The 18,720-nt window shown below is 44.8% G+C and overlaps 1 protein-coding gene across 1 annotated transcript; it reads right to left on the bottom strand.

Moving 5' to 3' along the window:
* Positions 1-10,872: 10,872 nt before the first annotated feature.
* Positions 10,873-17,613, bottom strand: FAM25A (family with sequence similarity 25 member A). The gene is made up of 3 exons (XM_020915028.2): positions 13,726-17,613; positions 12,286-12,348; positions 10,873-11,065 (listed from the first exon to the last, which is right to left on the bottom strand). Exons 1-3 carry the CDS (start codon positions 14,126-14,128, stop codon positions 10,932-10,934), a joined length of 600 nt encoding a protein of 199 aa, XP_020770687.2. The 5' UTR covers positions 14,129-17,613; the 3' UTR covers positions 10,873-10,931.
* Between the last annotated feature and the right edge of the window lie 1,107 nt (positions 17,614-18,720).

Raw genomic sequence — 18,720 nt, 5'->3', positions numbered from 1 at the left:
GCAACTGTATCACTCCAATCTCCGCTTCTGTTGTCATATGGCCATTGTCCCTCTGTGTGTGTCTTCTTATAGGGACACCAGTTACACTGGACTAAGTGTCTACCTTACTCCAGTATGACCTCATCTTAACTAGTTACAACTGCAAAGACTGTTTCCAAATAAGGTTACATTCTCAGGTACTGGAGGTTAGGACTCAGACATATCTTTTGCAGCGGGACTCAATTCAACACACAACACCATCCAAAGAATAAAGAATAGACTCTTCAACAAAAGGCATTAGGACAACTGTATATCTACGTGCAAAGGAACAAATTATGGCTTCTTCCTCACTCCATGTATAAAAATTAACTCAAAATGGATCAAAGACCTAAGTATAAGAGATAACACTGTAAAGCTATAAGAAGAAACCATATTGATAAATCTTCACAGCCTTGAATTTGGTAATAAATTCTCATTTTTTACTTAATTTCATTCTATTTCATTCCTTTTTTATAATTTCTAACTATTTGTATTCTCTATTTGATATTGATCTCATACCTTCCTTTAGTTCTTTAGATCTGATTTCTTTTAGCTCTTCAAACATGTTTAAAATAGTTGAAGTCTTTGTCTAGTAAGTCCATTTTCTGGACAGCTTTAGGCACAGTTTCCATCCCACACATACACTTTAAACCAATCATAATTTCTTTCCTTGCATACCTTTGTTTTGTTTTTGCTGAAAACTAGACATGTTAAAAGATATAAAGTGGGAACTCTGGAAATCAGGTTTCACACTCCTCCCCCCAGACTCGCTGTTGTTGAGTGGTTAGTGACCTTTCGGAACTAATTCTAAACAGTCAGTTTTCTGTGTTGTGTGGAGCCACTGAAATTTCTCCTCAGTTAGCTTAGTGGTCAGCTAATGACTGGACAGAGATTTCTTCAAGGACCTAGAATCAGTAGGTCTCCTATCTTTGCCAAGACTCTGTGCATGCTGGGCCTCACCTTCCACACTAGGCCAGGTTACATGCTGCCCTTGGTCCTCACGTCCTGCCTGCACAAATCCTCAGGGTTAAAGATCAGAACCGAACCTCAGGTGCTCTCAGGTCTTTACTGAACTATGGCCTCACACCTGTGCATGGCCTCACACACGTGCATGGCCTACATTCCCAGCAGTATGTTGGGAATCTTCAACGTATGTTGGGAATTTTCAAAGTCCCAAAAGGACATTTTAGCCCCCAGTTTTTCCTTTTAAACTGATTAAAAAAAAAAATTTTTGTTTAAACTGTTATTTACCACCTCATACTGCCTCAAGTCCAAGGGAGCCCCTAAGCCTTCTCATTCACCAGGGTGTTTCTTTCTTTCTACCAATAAGAGGCTCTCTTTTATTGTTTTTCTTGTGTTTTAGTATAGAGCCCCAGTGGTGACTTACTGACAAAAATAGTGGTTTTGTTTTGCATCTTCTTTCTTTTGTTGTTCCTTGTTGAACACTTTAAAGGCAACATCTACCAATTAAAAAGGATTCATTCCAAATATCTAATCTTTGCAACTTTCTCACAATATCTGAGGCACTTTGCCCCCACCTCTACAAAAAACGTTAAATTTGCCATTCTAATGTTTTTGGGGGCCTTGGGATCTGCATTAGTGTGACATCTCTAAACTTTACAAGTCCTTTCTAAAAATTCAGAGAGGTCTTCATTTGTTTTGCTGAATTTCTTGAAACTCTTTGCTTTGGTTCTCCTTTATAAAGTTTTGCCAAGATGCATTCATTTTCTAATAAGGGCATTTCTTCCTTCATCAGGGTCCCAATTTGGTTCAGCTGAGGGTACTGCCAAGTGGGCTTTGGGTGTAGAGGATCCTCCCTATTAAGGAAGGCTGCAATCTCTCCAGTTAAATAAGCCTGAGAAACCCCATGGGCTAATCATTTGCACTTAGGTTCCCGATGAGATCAGGGTGCCTGGTGGCTCAGACAGTAAAGCGTCTGCCTGCAACGCCAGAGACCTGAGTTCGATCCCTGGGTCGGGAAGATCCACTGGAGAAGACTCGGCTACTCTTGCCTGGAAAATGCCATGGACGGAGGAGCCTGGTGGGCTACAGTCCATGGGGTCGCAAAGAGTCAGACGTTACTGACCAACTTCACTTTCACTTTCCCTATGAGATAATGGGGAAAGGAAACTGTCTTCCCCTGGGAGTGGCTTCTGGCCCAAACTGAGGGCCTGTCAGATCTTCCATGATACCAGACCAAGTACTTTAAAACCTAACACGGGATTTTCTAATTGACCCCTATTAGGAAGGGAAGTCATGAGACCCAGTGCCAGAAATTGGGGCTGGATAGGAATGATAGACACTAGAGGGTTGGATGTAATTGGCATAATGGCCAGAATGGCTGGGACAGCTAACTCAGCCAGAGGAGTTAAGGTTTGAAGCAACATATACTCACTCTCATTTCCTTCATTTTCCCTGATGTAATAGCACAAATGCTTTGCACACAAAGGATTTCATCCCTCTTCTCCACTTCTTCACAAAATAGCCATAGAATCATTCGAAAGTCATTGTGCAGATGAAGTAGGAGATGAGGGTTCAAACCCTGGGTCAGGAAAATCCCCTGGATGAGGGTATGGCAACAACCTTCAGTATTCTTGCCTAGAGAAACCCATGGACAGAGAAGTCTGGCAGGTTACAGTTCATGGGGTCACAAAGAATCAGACACAACTGAAGCAACTTAGTACACACTCATACACGCACCAGAATTTTAGGAGTTCCATATAATTTCTAGAACATGTATGTTACTCATCTTTACAAATGATGTAAATGTGTTTTTTTTTTTCCCAGCATTACCATGCTTATTTATTAAGGGGTTCTGAGAAAAAAAATTGTTCAAACTACCGCTGTGGATATCATTTACATATAATACACTGCAAGAATTTTTATCACCCCTTATTTGACAATGCTTCCCACGTAATTTAACATACCAAATAAGCCTAATTAGTTTAATATTCCTCTGAGACGGACAGAAAACAAATAATTTGAGATGTTACAATCCTCAGGAAAACCTCAAAGTTAACTAGCTTCAAATGAACTTCATTTAGAATTTGATCTTTGGGAAGTTTATCAAAAGTATCAAAAGTTTTAACCAGCGATAAAAGATCTCAAAAAAAAAGAAAAGATCTCAGTAGCAAATACAGATCACTTAAAGAAACAATTACCAAAAGCATTTTATTATTTTAAGAAAACTTTGTTCTCTTAGAGAACCAAATTCAGGTTTTGCACCACTTTACCTTTAAACTCTGCTTTCTTAAATTCTATCTTAGCTAATTCCGATCACACACAAAAAACTTTCAGTGTTCTACCTCCAAAATCCTTACACAATCTTCTATATGCATATTAATCTGTCCCTCACTTTTTCCATTCAGAACAATCTCTAGAACAAAATCACATTTTTCCCTTTAACAAAATACATTTTCATGCCTCATACATTTTTTGCTAAAAACACACACCCTACATCTTGCATACTGAAATACTCTCCTTACAATTCTTAACCTTAAAACCTTAATCTTCAGTGAAAACCCAGGAAGTAATTGTAAAACTGTCAAATCAGCATTTCCTGACAACACACTTACGCTTTAGTCTTCCTCTTCTAAGAAGGAAAAAGCTGGTAAATTTAGACATGCCTAGCAATTAATGTTCTAATATTTTATCCTATTTGAAATGAGCTAGATAGTCAATGACTCTCTTCATTTAACTTAGTTTCAAGTTACAAAAATCTAGAGACTATTTCAGATAGACATTCCCCAAATATAGTCATTCCTGTGTGCTGTGCTGTGTGTGCTAAGGCGCCTCAGTCGTGTCTGACTCTTTGTGACCCCATGGATTGTAGCTCACCCGGCTCCTCTTCCATGGGATTCTCCAGGCAAGAATCCCACTGGAGTGGGTTGCCATGCCCTCCTCCAGGGGATCTTCTCAACCCAGGGACTGAACCCACGTCTCTTATGTCTCCTACATTGGCAGGAGGGTTCTTTACCACTAGCGCCACCAGGGAAGCCCAACTATTCCTATAGAATTTACCTAAAACTTCTACTTCATATACCTTTATTTTATTTACTTTAAGCTTTGTCATTTGCTATTTTTCTTGCTGACAAACTTTGTAGCAAGAACAGGTCTTCTTTGATTTCTAATAAACTTAGGTACAACAAAAGTAATATACATAATGTTGATGACTCAAAGCACAAATCCATATAAATCAAACCAACAAGCTTACACAAACTTTCATACCAGATATTAATACTGAATATTTCCTAGATCACATGAACCCAAAATTCATTCTAGCTAGTTTCTTTTATATTTGAGTATTTATATAAGTGCTTAATTTCCTTTAAGCTAATTCAATAGATGAACTTCCCAGGTCGGTAGGTGCCCAATATGCTAATGGAGATCAGTGGAGAAATAACTTCAGGAAGAATGAAGGGATGGAACCAAAGCAAAAACAACACCCAGTTGTGGATGGGACTGATGAAAGAAGCAAGGTTCGATGCTGTGAAGAGCAATATTGCATAGGAACCTGGAATGTTAGGTCCATGAATCAAGGCAAATTGGAAGTGGTCAAACAGGAGATGGCAAGAGTGAACATCAACATTCTAGGAATTAGCGAACTAAAATGGATTGGAATGAGTGAATTTAACTCAGATGACCATTATATCTACTACTGTGGGCAGGAATCCCTTAGAAGAAATGGAGTAGCCATCATAGTCAACAAGAGTCCAAAATGCAGTACTTGGATGAAATCTCAAAAACCACAGAATGATCTCTGTTCGTTTCCAAGGCAAACCATACAATATCACGGTAATCCAAGTCTATGCCCTGACCAGTAACACTGAAGAAGCTGAAGTTGAATGGTTCTATGAAGGCCTACAAGACCTTCTAGAACAAACACCCAAAAAAGATGTCCTTTTCATTATAGAGGACTGGAATGCAAAAGTAGGAAGTCAAGAAACACCTTGGGCAAACTTGGCCTTGGAGTACAGAATGAAGCAGGATAAAGGGTAATAAGAGTTCTGCCAAGAGAACGCACTGGTCATAGCAAACACCCTCTTCCAAAAACACAAGACTCACTGGATAGTCAACACCAAAATCAGACTGATTATATTCTTTGCAGCCAAAGATGGAGAAGCTCTATACAGTCAACAAAAACAACACCAGCAGCTGACTGTGGCTCAAATCATGAACTCATTATTGCAAAATTCAGACTGAAATTGAAGAAAGTGGGGAAAACCACTAGACCATTCAGGTATGACCTAAATTAAATCCTTTATGACTATACAGCGAAAGTGAGAAATAGATTTAAGGGACTAGATCTGATAGACAGAGTGCCTGATGAACTATGGACGGAGGTTCATGACACTGTACAGGAGACAGGAATCAAGACCATCCCCAAGAAAAAGAAATGCAAAAAAGCAAAATGGCTGTCTGAGGAGGCCTTATAAATAGATGTGAAAAGAAGAGAAGCGAAAGGCACACATACCTATTTGAATGCAGAGTTCCAAAGAATAGCAAGGAGAGATAAGAAAGCCTTCCTCAGCGATCAATGCAAAGAAATAGAGGAAAACAATAGAACAGGAAAGACTAGAGATCTCTTCAAGAAAATTAGAGATACCAAGGGAACATTTCATGCAAAGATGGGCTCAATAAAGGACAGAAATAGTATGGACCTAACAGAAGCAGAAGATATTAAGAAAAACTGGCAAGAATACACAGAAGAACTGTACAAAAAAGATTTTCATGACCCAGATAATCACAATGGTGTGATCACTCACCTAGATAGAGCCAGACATCCTGGAATGTTAAGTCAAGTGGGCCTTAGGAAGCATCACTACGAACAAAGCCAGTGGAGGTGATGGAATTCCAGTTGAACTATTTCAAATCCTGAAAGATGATGCTGGGAAAGTGCTGCACTCAACATGCCAGCAAATTTGGAAAACTCAGCAGTGGCCACAAGACTGGAAAAGGTCAGTTTTCATTCCAATCCCAAAGAAAGGCAATGCCAAAGAATGCTCTAACTACCGCACAATTGCACTCATCTCACACGCTAGTAAAGTAATGCTCAAAATTCTCCAAGCCAGGCTTCAGCAATACGTGAACCATGAACTTCCAGATGTTCAAGCTGGTTTTAGAAAAGGTAGAGGAACCAGAGATCAAACTGCCAACATCCGCTGGATCATCAAAAAAGCAAGAGAGTTCTAAAATAACATCTATTTCTGCTTTATTGACTATACCAAAGCCTTTGACTGTGTGGATCACAATAAACTGTGGAAAATTCTGAAAGAGATGGGAATACCGGACCACCTGACCTGCCTCTTGAGAAACCTATATGCAGGTCAGGAAGCAACAGTTAGAAGTGGACATGGAACAACAGACTGGTTCCAAATAGGAAAAGGAGTACGTCAAGGCTGTATATTGTCACCCTACTTATTTAACTTACATGCAGAGTACATCATGAGAAATGCCAGGCCAAATGAAGCACAAGCTGGAATCAAGATTGCCAGGAGAAATATCAATAACCTCAGATAGGCAGATGATACCACCCTAATGGCACAAAGTGAAGAACTAAAGAACCTCTTAATGAAAGTGGAAGAGGAGAGAAAATGTTGGCTTAAAGCTCAACATTCAGAAAACTAAGATCATGGCATTCAGTCCCATAACTTCATGGCAAATAGATGGGAAAACAGTGGAAACAGTGACAGACTTTATTTTTGGGGGCTCCAAAATCACTGCAGATGGTGATTGCAGCCATGAAATTAAAAGATGCTTACTCCTTGGAAGGAAAGTTCTGACCAACCTAGACAGCATATTAAAAAGCAGAGATATTACTTTGTCAGCAAAGGTCCGTCTAGTCAAGGCTATGGTTTTTCCAGTGGTCATGTATGGATTTGAGAGTTGGACTATAAAGAAAGCTGAGCGCCAAAGAATTGGTGCTTTTGAACTGTGGTGTTGGAGAAGACTCTTGAGAGTCCCTTGGACTGCAAGAAGATCCAACCAGTCCATCCTAAAGGAGATCAGTCCTGGGTGTTCACTGGAAGGACTGATGTTGAAACTGAAACTCCAATACTTTGGCCACTACATGCGAAAAGTTGACTCACTGGAAAAGACTCTAATGCTGGGAAGGATTCGGGGCAGGAGGAGAAGGGGACGACAGAGGATGAGACGGCTGGATGGCATCACCAACTCAACGGACATGGGTTTGGGTAGACCCTGGGAGTTGGTGATGGGCAGGGAGGCCTGGCATGCCGCGGTTCATGGGGTCGCAAAGAGTCGGACACGAATGAGCAACTGAACTGAACTGAATTCAATAGAGCCCTTTTACTAAGTAATGTTGGCATTTCTACAACCTATAACATATACAAACACACACACACACACACACACACATAGACCTCACAGTTTCCACTCCAAAATTTCAGCCCTGAATCAGGTAAAACAATGTAAAACCTATCAGTTACAAAAGAGGTTGGGTTTTGGCAAATGGGTCAAATCAACATCACTGGTCTAGATGGCTAAACGCTTTTTACAAATATTTATTTTACTTCTATTTGTAACTTTTGGTGATTTTAGGAATGAAGTGGAACCTTTTCTTCTTGAGAATGTCCCACTTTTAGACAAGAGGAGACAGGGTTGGGTTTTTTTTTTCCTGTTTGTTTCCTCCATTTGACATCATTAAGAGTTTCAAATATCACAAAACTGATTTGGCTGTAAATAGATAGAGAGACAGTACCAAACAAAATGAAATGACAAACCCAAAGACAAGCAGAAAATCCTAAATAAACCTTCAAGTTTGGTCTTGGGGGTGTTACATATGCCAACAACATAGGAGACCATAAATGAAGTACTTAACACAGCAAGGATAGCAGTACATGGTACAGAGGGTCCCAAGATAACCCTGCCTAAATCCCTTGCGGGGATCCTAACAGGTACTGTGCTCACACATTGTTATCAGTATAATAAAATATCATTGTCCTCTCACCCAGGGGTTCATAGCTGTAATCAGATGACTTATCCAAAATGAGCTTCAGAGAACTTTCTTTAGGGTTAATTCAAACATTCCCCAATTTTTTTTCTTTCAATCTTGCAATTACATGTTTCTGTATTTATTTATTTTTAAAATCAATTTATTAATTGGAGGCTACTTTACAATATTGTGGTGGTTTTTGCCATACTTCAACATGTGTCCCACCCCCCTCCTGAACCCCACCACCTCCCTCCCTCCCCTATCCCTCTGGGTTGTCCCAGAGCACCAGCTTTGAGTGCCCTGATTCATGCATCAAACTTGCACATTGAAACATCCATATTACCATATGTAAAATATTCCCCATTTTTAAAGATGGAAACTCAAGACAGACAAAACACAAACCTCACCCACAATGCTAGCATCCAAAGGAGCAAAGGAACTGGTTCATGTGTCTAGTAAAAGTCCAACATCTCTATGCTTTCCAGCAGGGTACCCCACTCAAATATAAAACAAGTTGGCTTATTCCCAAGGAAAAGCCCCAAATGAGGAGGAAATAAAAGGTTCCGGCTGAACACACCAGAGCAACTTACCCTACTGTGTGGATGGAGCTTGTCAACTCTTAAATATCGATTTGTTGCTTCAATTTTCAAGTTCTGGGGAAGCCGGTGCTGCTTCGGGGAATTTTGAAGCCAAGACCCTCAGGTTAAGTGGCCGGGCAGTTGCTAGGGCCTTACCTGAAAACTCCCCAACAAGGGCTGGCTAGCCATGAGTAGCAAATCTTGAACTCTAACAAATTTTGGTGCAGCTCATGCTGCTCACCACACTATAGGCTGGTAAGTGGAGAAATGAGTTGTTGGGGCAAGGATTAACGACTTTATTCAGAAAGCCAGCACACAAGAAGATGGTGGCCTCACATTCCAAAGAACCATCCTGCCTGAAGTAGGGTTCTTTCACACTTAAAGGGGAGGAAGTAAAGTCAAACACTTCCTGGTTCCCACCAGCCTCCAAGAGAGATGTGTTCATTTCCTCCTCCCTGCAGTCATTCACTGATGTGCCTGGTCAGCATGTTTCCTGAGAGCTAAATAAAGGTATTTTAGCTTAATGCTCATTACCTAGGAGGCAGGTTTTTCCAGAGATGGGCCCTTGCCCATAATTTAAGCTTACAGGCAATATCCCTTTAGTGATCAACTTGTAATAGAATACAAAGGTACTTCCCTATTACACTGGTTTTCAACTATGAAACCAGGGAACTTTAAGTAGCACTTAATTAGGAAGCAACCTTCAATAAGCTAGATAGAATTGGCCTCCATAACCACATTTCAAAATATATCTGTATTGGTTTTCTCTTAAATTCAAGCATCATTTACATTTATATAATAGAAAAAGTGAAGATTCCTCATATTTCCAAAGAAACACAGTTAATACCTGACATACATATATACATGGTTAACATTTGATAAAAATATATACATATATATACTCTACCAGTTTTCTTCCATTCTGTTTGCTTTGAAAAAAAATGAACTAGTTCTACATATATATTTCACAAATTACTAACTCATTTATACATGTTCCCTAATGATATATGTACATTTTCCTCATTCTTAACAGCCACCAAAGATGCCAAAATACTGCAGTGGGTGGCCTATCCCTTCTCCAGCAGATCTCCCCAACCCAGGAATCGAACCAGGGTCTCCTGCTTTGCAGGTGGATTCTTTACCAGCTGAGCTACCAGGGAAGTCCCTTAACAGCCACAGAGCATTCCATTTCATAGAAATGCAGTAATTGTCATCCAGTTCTTAGATGGCCATCTAAGCAAAAGTTCCATTTTTCATGCTAAGGCATTAAAAATACACTATAAGTAATAAATGTCAATTCTATATTGTGTGTCAAACCTAATAAGCACAATTAAGCTTGCCAACCAAGTGATTTCTGATTATCATTTTAGGGTGTTTCTAATCTCATATTATCACAAATATGTCAGGATGTATCCTCACCCTTTGGGCCTCTGTCTGTGTACCTGAAGAATCAAATAAACTCTGCTAAGAGAAACTGCCATTCAAAGAGTCTGCTCTGATTGACACTAACACTCAGAATTCACATCCTTTTGAGCTTAGGTTTGAATTGGGAGAATTCAAGTGTCATCAGAAACCAAACCAAGATATAAGGTCCAGACCCAGCTGGACAGTAGCAAATGTTTCAAGCCAGGACACTGGATATTTCTGGGCCATTCAGAAACCGGTGAAGTCAATTCTGAAAGAGCATCAGAAATATGGTGAGCAACTAACTCATTCCACAAAGCACCTTTTATAGTACTGATTCATTCATGACAGGAAGAAGGGAAGGCCAGGCTTTCTTGCCTACTACAGCCAATTTAAGCCTAAACCACATCTCTGAGCAGAGAGTTGACAGAGGCTCCAACAGGGGGCAGATTCAGTTCCTCCATGACAGTCATGATTCTGTGACTATCCAGAAGAAACAGTTCTCTAAAGCCTCTTTGAGAACACGAAGCAGCTCAAACTGCCTGAGCCTGCCCAGCTCAAGTTAGTCTGTTATCTTCCCCGACTTCTGTAAGAACATTTCAAAGAAAACCCAAAGAACACATAAGCTGAACTGTGGTCCCTTCTTGGGGTGTCCTTGAAGCACTGAGGTGTTTGAAAGCTTTGTACAGTTTCTAGGGAAACAGTCTTTTTAAGAGATGTAGCACAGACACTAACAGTCCTCAAGAGCTCCTTGCTGACATGAGAAATCATAGTGAGAGCAGCACATCTGATTAACCACGGGGAACTACGTGACCCTCAGTGGAAGTCAAGGTCCTGGCCTCCTGTCCCTGCAGAGGGGACACTCAGGACACAGGCAATGTTTCCATCCAAACAGGAACAAATCCAGGGCTCAGTGTACACATTTAATCTCAGCTTTTTATTGCGATTCAGGAAGAGCCTGATGGTGGCAGGCAAGCTCACTGTCCCAGTTTGCCCAGGCCTTCTGCTGCATGCGTGACAGCATTCGTGACTGTGTTGGTCACTGTCTCAGTGACTTCTTTTACCACTTTGTCCCCAGACTCGTGGGCCTTCTTTAAAGCATCAGCAATGGCTGTTGGGAAGGAAGAAGAAGAATGTCCATGTGAGCAAAGAAAACAATTCAAGTCACTCGCTGGGCTGGTGTCACCTGGAGTGTCCTGTGGGATGTGGCAGTCTTACTGGGTTGCACCCTGCAGGAGTTGTGGGACAGAGCATAGCGCAGCTCCTGGATGAAAGCATTCACACTCGCTTTTATTTCTCCAAACAGCCTGCATCTCTCCAGCTATTAGTGAGATAGGGCATCTGCTTGTGGGTGTACTGCCTACTCAGGCTTCATTTTTCTGTGAACTGTCTGTTTATATCTTTTGGTCATTTTTATATTGGGTTATCATTCCTACTACAAATATTTTTGTTCAGTTTGTGGTTTTTGATTTGGCTTATGTTATTTTTTTTTCACTATGGAAATTTTTAAAGTTGTATACTGCCCAATTTAGGAGAAGGAAATGGCAACCCACTCCAGTATTCTTGCCTGGAAAATCCCATGGACAGAGGAGCCTGGTGGGCTACAGTCCATGGGGTTGCAAAGAGTCGGACACAACTGAGCAACTTCACTTCACTCACTTCACTCACTTCATACTTTATCACTGGAGAAAGAAATGGCAACCCACTCCAGTATTCTTGCCTGGAGAATCCCATGGACAGAGGAGCCTGGTGGGCTATAGTTCATGGGGTCACAGAAAGTCGGACACGCCTGAAGTGACTGAGCACGCACTGTCCAATTTACCTAATATTTCCTTTATGGCCTTTGGAGCTTCTGTCATCATTAAAAAGATCTTCCACTCTCTGAGATTATGCCAAAATCTATGTTCTTTTCTATGAATTTAATAATTTCATGTATTTATACTTAAGTCCTAATCCATTTGCAAACTATTTTGTTGTAAGGAGCGAGACATACACAAGCTTTGTACATTGTGATACAGAAACATATAAACAAACATATAAACATTTAAATAAATACGTATTTGTACGTATATAATTTATGTCTCCAATGTTTTGTGCCAGCACACTGCCACCTGATATTTTGTGACACCATCCTATTAACATTCCACAGAGAGGACTATCTAGACGGCTCGTGCTTTAGCAAAGCGCAGTGTGAGAGCTCAGATGAGCGCAGGTAATTGTACACCAACTGAAAGGAAGCAACATCGGGGTCAGGGTTTGACCTGATTAGGCAAGGAACAGGTTGCTGCCAGCACCCAGCTTCCCTCCTTCCCACCCCGAACTTGGCCTTACCTTTCTCTCCAGCCTCCTTAGCATGATCTATCACCTCCTTCACCACTCCCTCCACAACGTGAACTGAAAAGATGAGACAAGTCCTGAGTGAGAGCACAGTGTAAGCTGCCTGTCCTCACGGCAGGGCCCAGACAGCCCTGGGTATCCCCAAAGGGCCTCAGGGATGCTGCTCCCCCCAGGACAGGACAAGCTGCTCACCAAGAACTCCCAGCTGGCTTCCTTCAGAGACTGGAGTGGGACCTGGCTGCTAACAGCAAGCTGTTGAGGGCACAGGGCTCTCCATGTCCCTCGCCCAGCAAGGCCTGGAATGCTGACTAGCAAGCCTTCCTGTCGGCTGGGGACCTGGAGCTAAGGCTGGGCCTATTTCCCGGGTGACCACGCCTCCCATGTGAGCTGCGGTTCTTTGTACGACTGGATGGAGGCCACAGCAGGAGGCTGAATGTCAAAGCTTCACCACCACCTCCTCCACTCCCCCGCTCCCGGCAACACCAAGTCCCCCAAAGCAATTCCTCCAATAAGACAAAACTCTCTGCCCTCCTAGGGTGGTAACCTGCTAGAACTGAAAGATGTTGGGTCAGAAGAACTATTTCAGATTCTAACTCCTAGAATTAACTCCACTGCTTGGGTTCCCTTGTCCATAGACTGGAAATAACACAGCGCTCAGAGAGCTGCTCAAGATGAAAGTGGACTTTGCAACAGCAGGTGCAAAGCTAAAATGAAACACAGACATGTTTGCAGCCATTTAGAAAGAGAACAGCACACTTGGGCACAAGCTGTTTTTCACAAAATGTCAAACGGGTAGGGCTTGGATCAGCTTCTCCGTATCCAAGGGCCTACATACAAAAAAGAGTTTCTGGGGACTTTGAAGAAACTGAAAATGTCCTTTGTGTAAACTCTGGGGGCTGACTTTGAACACAATCAGACTCGGTGACTCTTAAGCAAGAAATCTTTGAAGCTTTAAAGTTATGGTGAAAAATTAAAATCCACCTTCCTTTTCCTGTAGCATCTATAGGATACTTAGAATAAGCTCTTTTACCATGAAAGCCTCCCACCCCCTGCCAGTTTCCAGGGGCAACGGGTCAAGTCACCAGCTGCTCACCCAGCACCTTGGCTCCCCTCCTGCTAGCAGGGGCCTCCTCTGAGCTGCTGCCTCCGTCCCACAGCCACAGACCCCAGGAATGTGTCAAGCCCGGTGGGTGGGAGACAAAACAGGTCTGACCAGGAGGGCTGCTGGGGCAGTGGACCTCTGATGGCTCCTACTGGTTTCGCTTCTACAGTCCCCTACCTCCATCCCTATGGAGTGATCATCCTTGGTTCTCCATGGGGTCAAAGCCTGCCCCAGTCCTGTTGGGATCAGCTTTTCACTGGCCCAGTCAAGTCTGTCCTGAGTCCCCCAGCGGGAGGAACAGTGCAAGGGGGAAGGAGCCCCGGGGCCCTTACCAGCTTCCTCGGTGGCCTTCTCTGTGCGGTGGGCCAGGCCTTCGGCAGCTAGCTTCCCCAGGCCTCCCAACATTGTGTGGCAACAGGTGGTAATCAAGCAGGATGCTGGGGCCTGGAGCAGTCTGCTTTTATAGATGCCTCTGATGCCCGGCCTGGCTCCGGGACACAAGCCCTCACCCTGGTGGTGAGTCAGCACAGGCAGCAGAAGGAAGAAGCTGGGTGGGGCCACCCCAGTGCTGTGGCTGGGGAAGTGATCCTCTGGCAGCATGAGACCCCCACACCCCATAACCTGAGACCCTATGAGGGGCAGGGACCGGGGGCATGAGGCCGGACAGAGGTCAGTTCTCAGACATACCCCTCTCCCAAGGCAAGAGGCCTTAGTGCCCTGTGGGGTAAGAGGCATTTGGGGACCTCAGCTCTGCCAGTCCCCTGGACTCATGGCAGTTTGGGCACAGCTGTGTATCGAGACAAGGCCGAGAACTTCCAGCCCGCTGCCTACTATCCCTCGGGTGACCTAGTCAGGGGTGCAGCATTTTGTCAGCCTGGGGACCCGGGCAGCCCCTAGGCCAGGAATACAAGTGGAGTGGAGGCTGCTGCCCTCCCTACTCCCAAGAACTCAGCTCAGCAGAGTGGCCTTGCAGTCTCCACTGGACAGTCTGGGGGAGTAGGGAAAATGAGGGCCATGCCTGGCCCAAGGTAGTAAAGGTTGCAACGTTGACCAGAAGTCTAGTCATCCCTGACTTGCAGTTACCTGGTTCTCACTCATGGGAGCACCTGGGTGGCCCAGCACTGAGGCAGCCTGCAGGTAAGTGAACCCAGTCCTCCTTGCACCTTGGGGCCTGGCCTCTTACAGAAGCCCTGTGAAGTCAGAAGTGCCCACCCAAGAGGTGCTAGGGGAGTAAATGGAGGACCCCGCCACCATCTGGGGTTGTGCTTCCGACTCTAGCAAGAGTTCCCAGAAAGAAGCTCTACCAGTCCCTGAAACATTACACACTTAGGGAGCCAGACTGCCTTCCGAGTTACTCAGGATGGAGAGAGATGCCTCAAGCCACGTATCACATGCTGCTTCCCTTAGTCACTAGCCCAGCTGAGCCTCAGTTTCTTCATCTATAAAATGGGGGCAGCCATGCCTTCCTGGCCTTGTCACTGATAGTTGGTGGGGCCAGGCATGCAAACTCTTGGTAAACTTCCATTCCCACCCTCTTATCAGTGATGTGCTAGGGATGCTAGCTAGGTCCATGCTGCTTGGCAGTGAGCCCTGACCAACCAATGGGTGGAACAAAGAGTGGCAGGGGTATAAGGCTGCCTCAGAGTGAGAGGGTTTGGAGATGAGACACCCCCAACTGGCTAGGAGTCATGGAGGGAAGGCCCTTTCAAGGACTTGCTCATAAAGTCCAGGCCTGGGGCAGGAATTTGAGGTTGCTCCCCCCATACCGGCTTCCTTACCCCTCAGAGGAGTCTAGGAGGGAGTGGCTGGGTCTAATTAGTGTTTACTTGACATAGGCTTAAGGAGTCAAGGCTCTCCCACATTCCTGAGTGGTGCTGGGAGGCCTTGGGCAGTGGCCACCCCCCCCCCCCCCGGGGTGGGCAGTGGATGCTGTAGGCAGCAGGAACTCCAGGTCACAAGGCCATAGCCCCACACATGCCATAAGCAGGAGTTGATCAGGTCTTAAACAATTTGGAGAGTCTCTTTAAGAAAAAGAGTATTACTACTCATGTGAAATATATATACACACACACACACACACACATATATATATTTGACCCTGTGGACTCAGAAGGGGCCATGAAAGTGAGGGGCCCTGGAGTTTAAGCAGGTCTAGATGACTCTGGCCTCCCTGTTACATCCAAATCCCAGAGAGTTCTGCTCATGGTATTAGGACAACACTGCCAAGGGTGGGGGCACTTCTGGGACATGGTTGGCAGGAACTGGCCTGAGAGACCCACAGGTACATTCCCTGGGCCCATCAAAACCCCCTGCCTCTTTCCTCTGAGGCTGTGTGTGTCCTTCACCCCCACATGGGTCCTTTCTGCTGGACCTCTGGACAGGATGGCGGTGTCACCCACGAGTTCTGGGATGGCTCCCAGACCCCACGACCCCACCCAGCCAGCGCTCACCCTTGGGTACTCTTCACTGTGGCTCCTTCCTTGGGAGCTCATCAGCTCCTCGACAGGCCCATCAGGGCTAGGCCACTCAGCAGGACTCCGGCCCCAGTCCCAGCTAGGAGCCCTCTGGCTACACTTTTCCTCCTCCCTGTCAGACTGCTGTTACCTTCACTACATCCCCCGGCCCATGGGACCCTCTCCTCCTTAATGCATGGCCCTGGTGTGAGCACCCGGAGTCCAGTGACAACATATCATGGCCCCAAATCTCCTGACAAGGCTGGGTTCAGGTACAGATCCCAAATGCAACAGAGAGAGGGAAGGCCTGGAGAGGCCAAGCTGCCCAAGACTGGATTTGGGCCCCAGACCTTGGTGCTCTGGCCCACTTCTAGTCCCACCAGCCTTCCCACTGTAGCTCTGAGCAGCTCCCTGGCCTCTCAGCACAGCCCAGCCCATCCGGGCTCCCATAGGGTGGACTCCTTTCCAGCCCAAAGAACCTAGGACAGTCTCACACCCTGCTAAGAAGGATTCTGGTCTAAGGGGTTGGGCTTGGGCTACTCCTAACTGGATGAGGTTGGGTGACTCAGGTAGGAACCACCCCATCTGGGAAGAAGCCTGTCATGATGGGTCCCAACAGAGCAGGCCTTGAACACAGGCAGCCAAGTCAGCCTGTCCTGAGTCAGAAGGTCAAGTCCTACACTCGGGGCTGCGAGAGTCAAGCTTTGACAAGAGCCAACTAATTCTTCAAATGGAATCTGCTCAACAACCCAGGTCTGGCAAAGGACCAGATGACTCCACCATCAAGTCAAGGAGAGCCAATTTTTCAAAAGCAATTTGCCAACTGAGCAATTAACAACTCTGGGGGGGGGGGGGAAGTTTACGCAGTTTAAGTATGCTTAAACACTTAGGGCTGTCTCACATCTGAAGCATGAAAAAATTTTTTTCTCCTGTGACTGCAAATGTCATGAACAGCAAGAGTTTTATAACTGTCATCCTACCTATGCTTTCTCCTACTTCTGCTTCATGGATTTGATCTCCCAGTACCTACAGAGCCCATGTATCTTGTACATACAGACCCCTTCCAGTCACAGGGGAGCCAAGAAGAGATTCCCGGAGACTTGGTTTGTCAGTCACCAAAAGAAGACTTCCCTAGCGACCCAGCTCTCATACACCCATGGGCAAAGGGCACATCAAAGGGGTAGCTGAGGAAATGGACAGTTCACAAAGGTGTGGGCAGACTTAAGGGAGCTAATGAGGGACGGCGAGGCTGCCAGGGACTTTGAGCAATGGGGGTTATTATATCCCTTGGCCTGGAGGGGCTGTAGACCCTGATGAGAGCTCCAGCTATAGGAGAGGGTCAGCAGACAGGAGCTGCCACCGTCAGCAGAGGAACAAGGCCACTGCCCAACCATGCCCAGCAAGAAGGGAGCAGGAGAAATAAGCTCTCTTCTCCATCTCCTACTGATATCCCCTGCAGCTGAACCCAACAAGTCCCGGAGGTAAGGGAGATGGGTAATGCGGTTCAAGAGGCAAGTTCCCAGGGTGAGGGCAGGGAGTAAAAGGCAGAGAGTATGTGGATTCTCTATAAACAGAGAACACCAGCTTAGCCTGCCAGACATCCAGGTCTGGAAGCAACAAGACAGCAGCTTAAATTCTAAATAGTCCATTTCCCCTTCCTGAAACTCTCTGGGGCAACAAGGAACAACAACACAGCAACAAAGACCCAGCACAGCCAAAAATAAATAAACATTTTTTAAAAGAAGAAATTCCAGTGAAATAGAAATCAGACTTACAGAAATTATTCAATCTCCTGTGGCAGAAGGCACTGCAGCCATATCTAGAAGACACTCAAGGAAGAAACTGTGAGGTGAAAATTTCAAACCCGGTTGAGGATAAAGTATAAAGGCTACAGACTAACATTTCCACACATTTAGGAACACAGAATATGGTTCACATGAGCTCTTCTTTCTTAAAACTTTTTAACCTTTTTAAAAATAGAAAATGCCACACACAAAAAACAGAACACCATGGACACACTGCTATAACCCAAGGGGCCTAGCTATACAATTCTCAGTTCACATCCCAGACATCTTCTCAGTTCATCTGAAAATATTTCACTCTTGAGGAAACTTCTAGAGGACTAACTCCCATGAACCAAAAGATGATAGAAAATATCTCAGCAGACCAATGGCAGGCTGCTTCTAATATCTTCAGTTATAGATCTAAGACAAGAAAAAGGTGTGGAGGAATGGAATGTAAATGCTATGTATTTTCACAAAGTAGAAATGAGACAACTAACAAGAAGCAAAAGAAAAAAAAAAAAAGGAGAAAGGGAGAGAAGGTGGAAAGCAGAAAACTCTGCCTTTCTCATCTGTAATTTGATGGGAATCAGAGCTAAAGTCCAAAATGTGATGTTAGTGACTTTGTGTTTGGCTAGTTCGGGGACTGGGATTTGGAGAATCAGGAACTACCTGAGGAACTGTTAATGGTAGAATCGTCTTTAGAGCCCTGACCAAGACCCAACAGGTGCAGTGGTCACAGCCTTCTTCTCCTCAGCCTATCTGGGTTTCACTAACTTCATGAACCTCATGGAGACAGGCGTGGGCTCCTACAGGCTCCCATGGCTCCCGAGCTCCATGTCCACCTTGTCCCAGACACAGAGCCAAAGACAAGCCCAACCTGGCCCATCCCCAGGGCTCGGTGTGGGGGAATAGAGGAATGCAGAAAGAGGCATCTGCACAGTGCGTGGGAGCATCAGACGCACGGGGCAGAGAGACGCGGAAGGGGCTGCGCTGTAGAGATGGTCCTAGAGTGAAGCCAGCAGGACAACTCTGTTATCTGGGAGGAGAACCAACGGACCATCATCCCTGCTTTCATCCGGCAGATGTTGCC

This window comes from Odocoileus virginianus, chromosome 7, assembly GCF_023699985.2.
Source record: "Odocoileus virginianus isolate 20LAN1187 ecotype Illinois chromosome 7, Ovbor_1.2, whole genome shotgun sequence".
In the NCBI taxonomy this organism is placed as follows: Eukaryota; Metazoa; Chordata; class Mammalia; order Artiodactyla; family Cervidae; genus Odocoileus; species Odocoileus virginianus.
Note: the sequence above shows the minus strand (reverse complement) of the source record. Positions and strands in the feature narration are given on the sequence as shown.

Coding starts and splice junctions, on each gene's coding strand:
- FAM25A (XM_020915028.2), bottom strand. CDS start 14,128: ATGCCTCTTACCCCACAGGGCACTAAGGCCTCTTGCCTTGGGAGAGGG. Junction 12,349..13,725: donor GAAGGCCACCGAGGAAGCTG/GTAAGGGCCCCG, acceptor TCATCTTTTCAG/TTCACGTTGTGGAGGGAGTG. Junction 11,066..12,285: donor TAAGGAGGCTGGAGAGAAAG/GTAAGGCCAAGT, acceptor CCTTCCCAACAG/CCATTGCTGATGCTTTAAAG.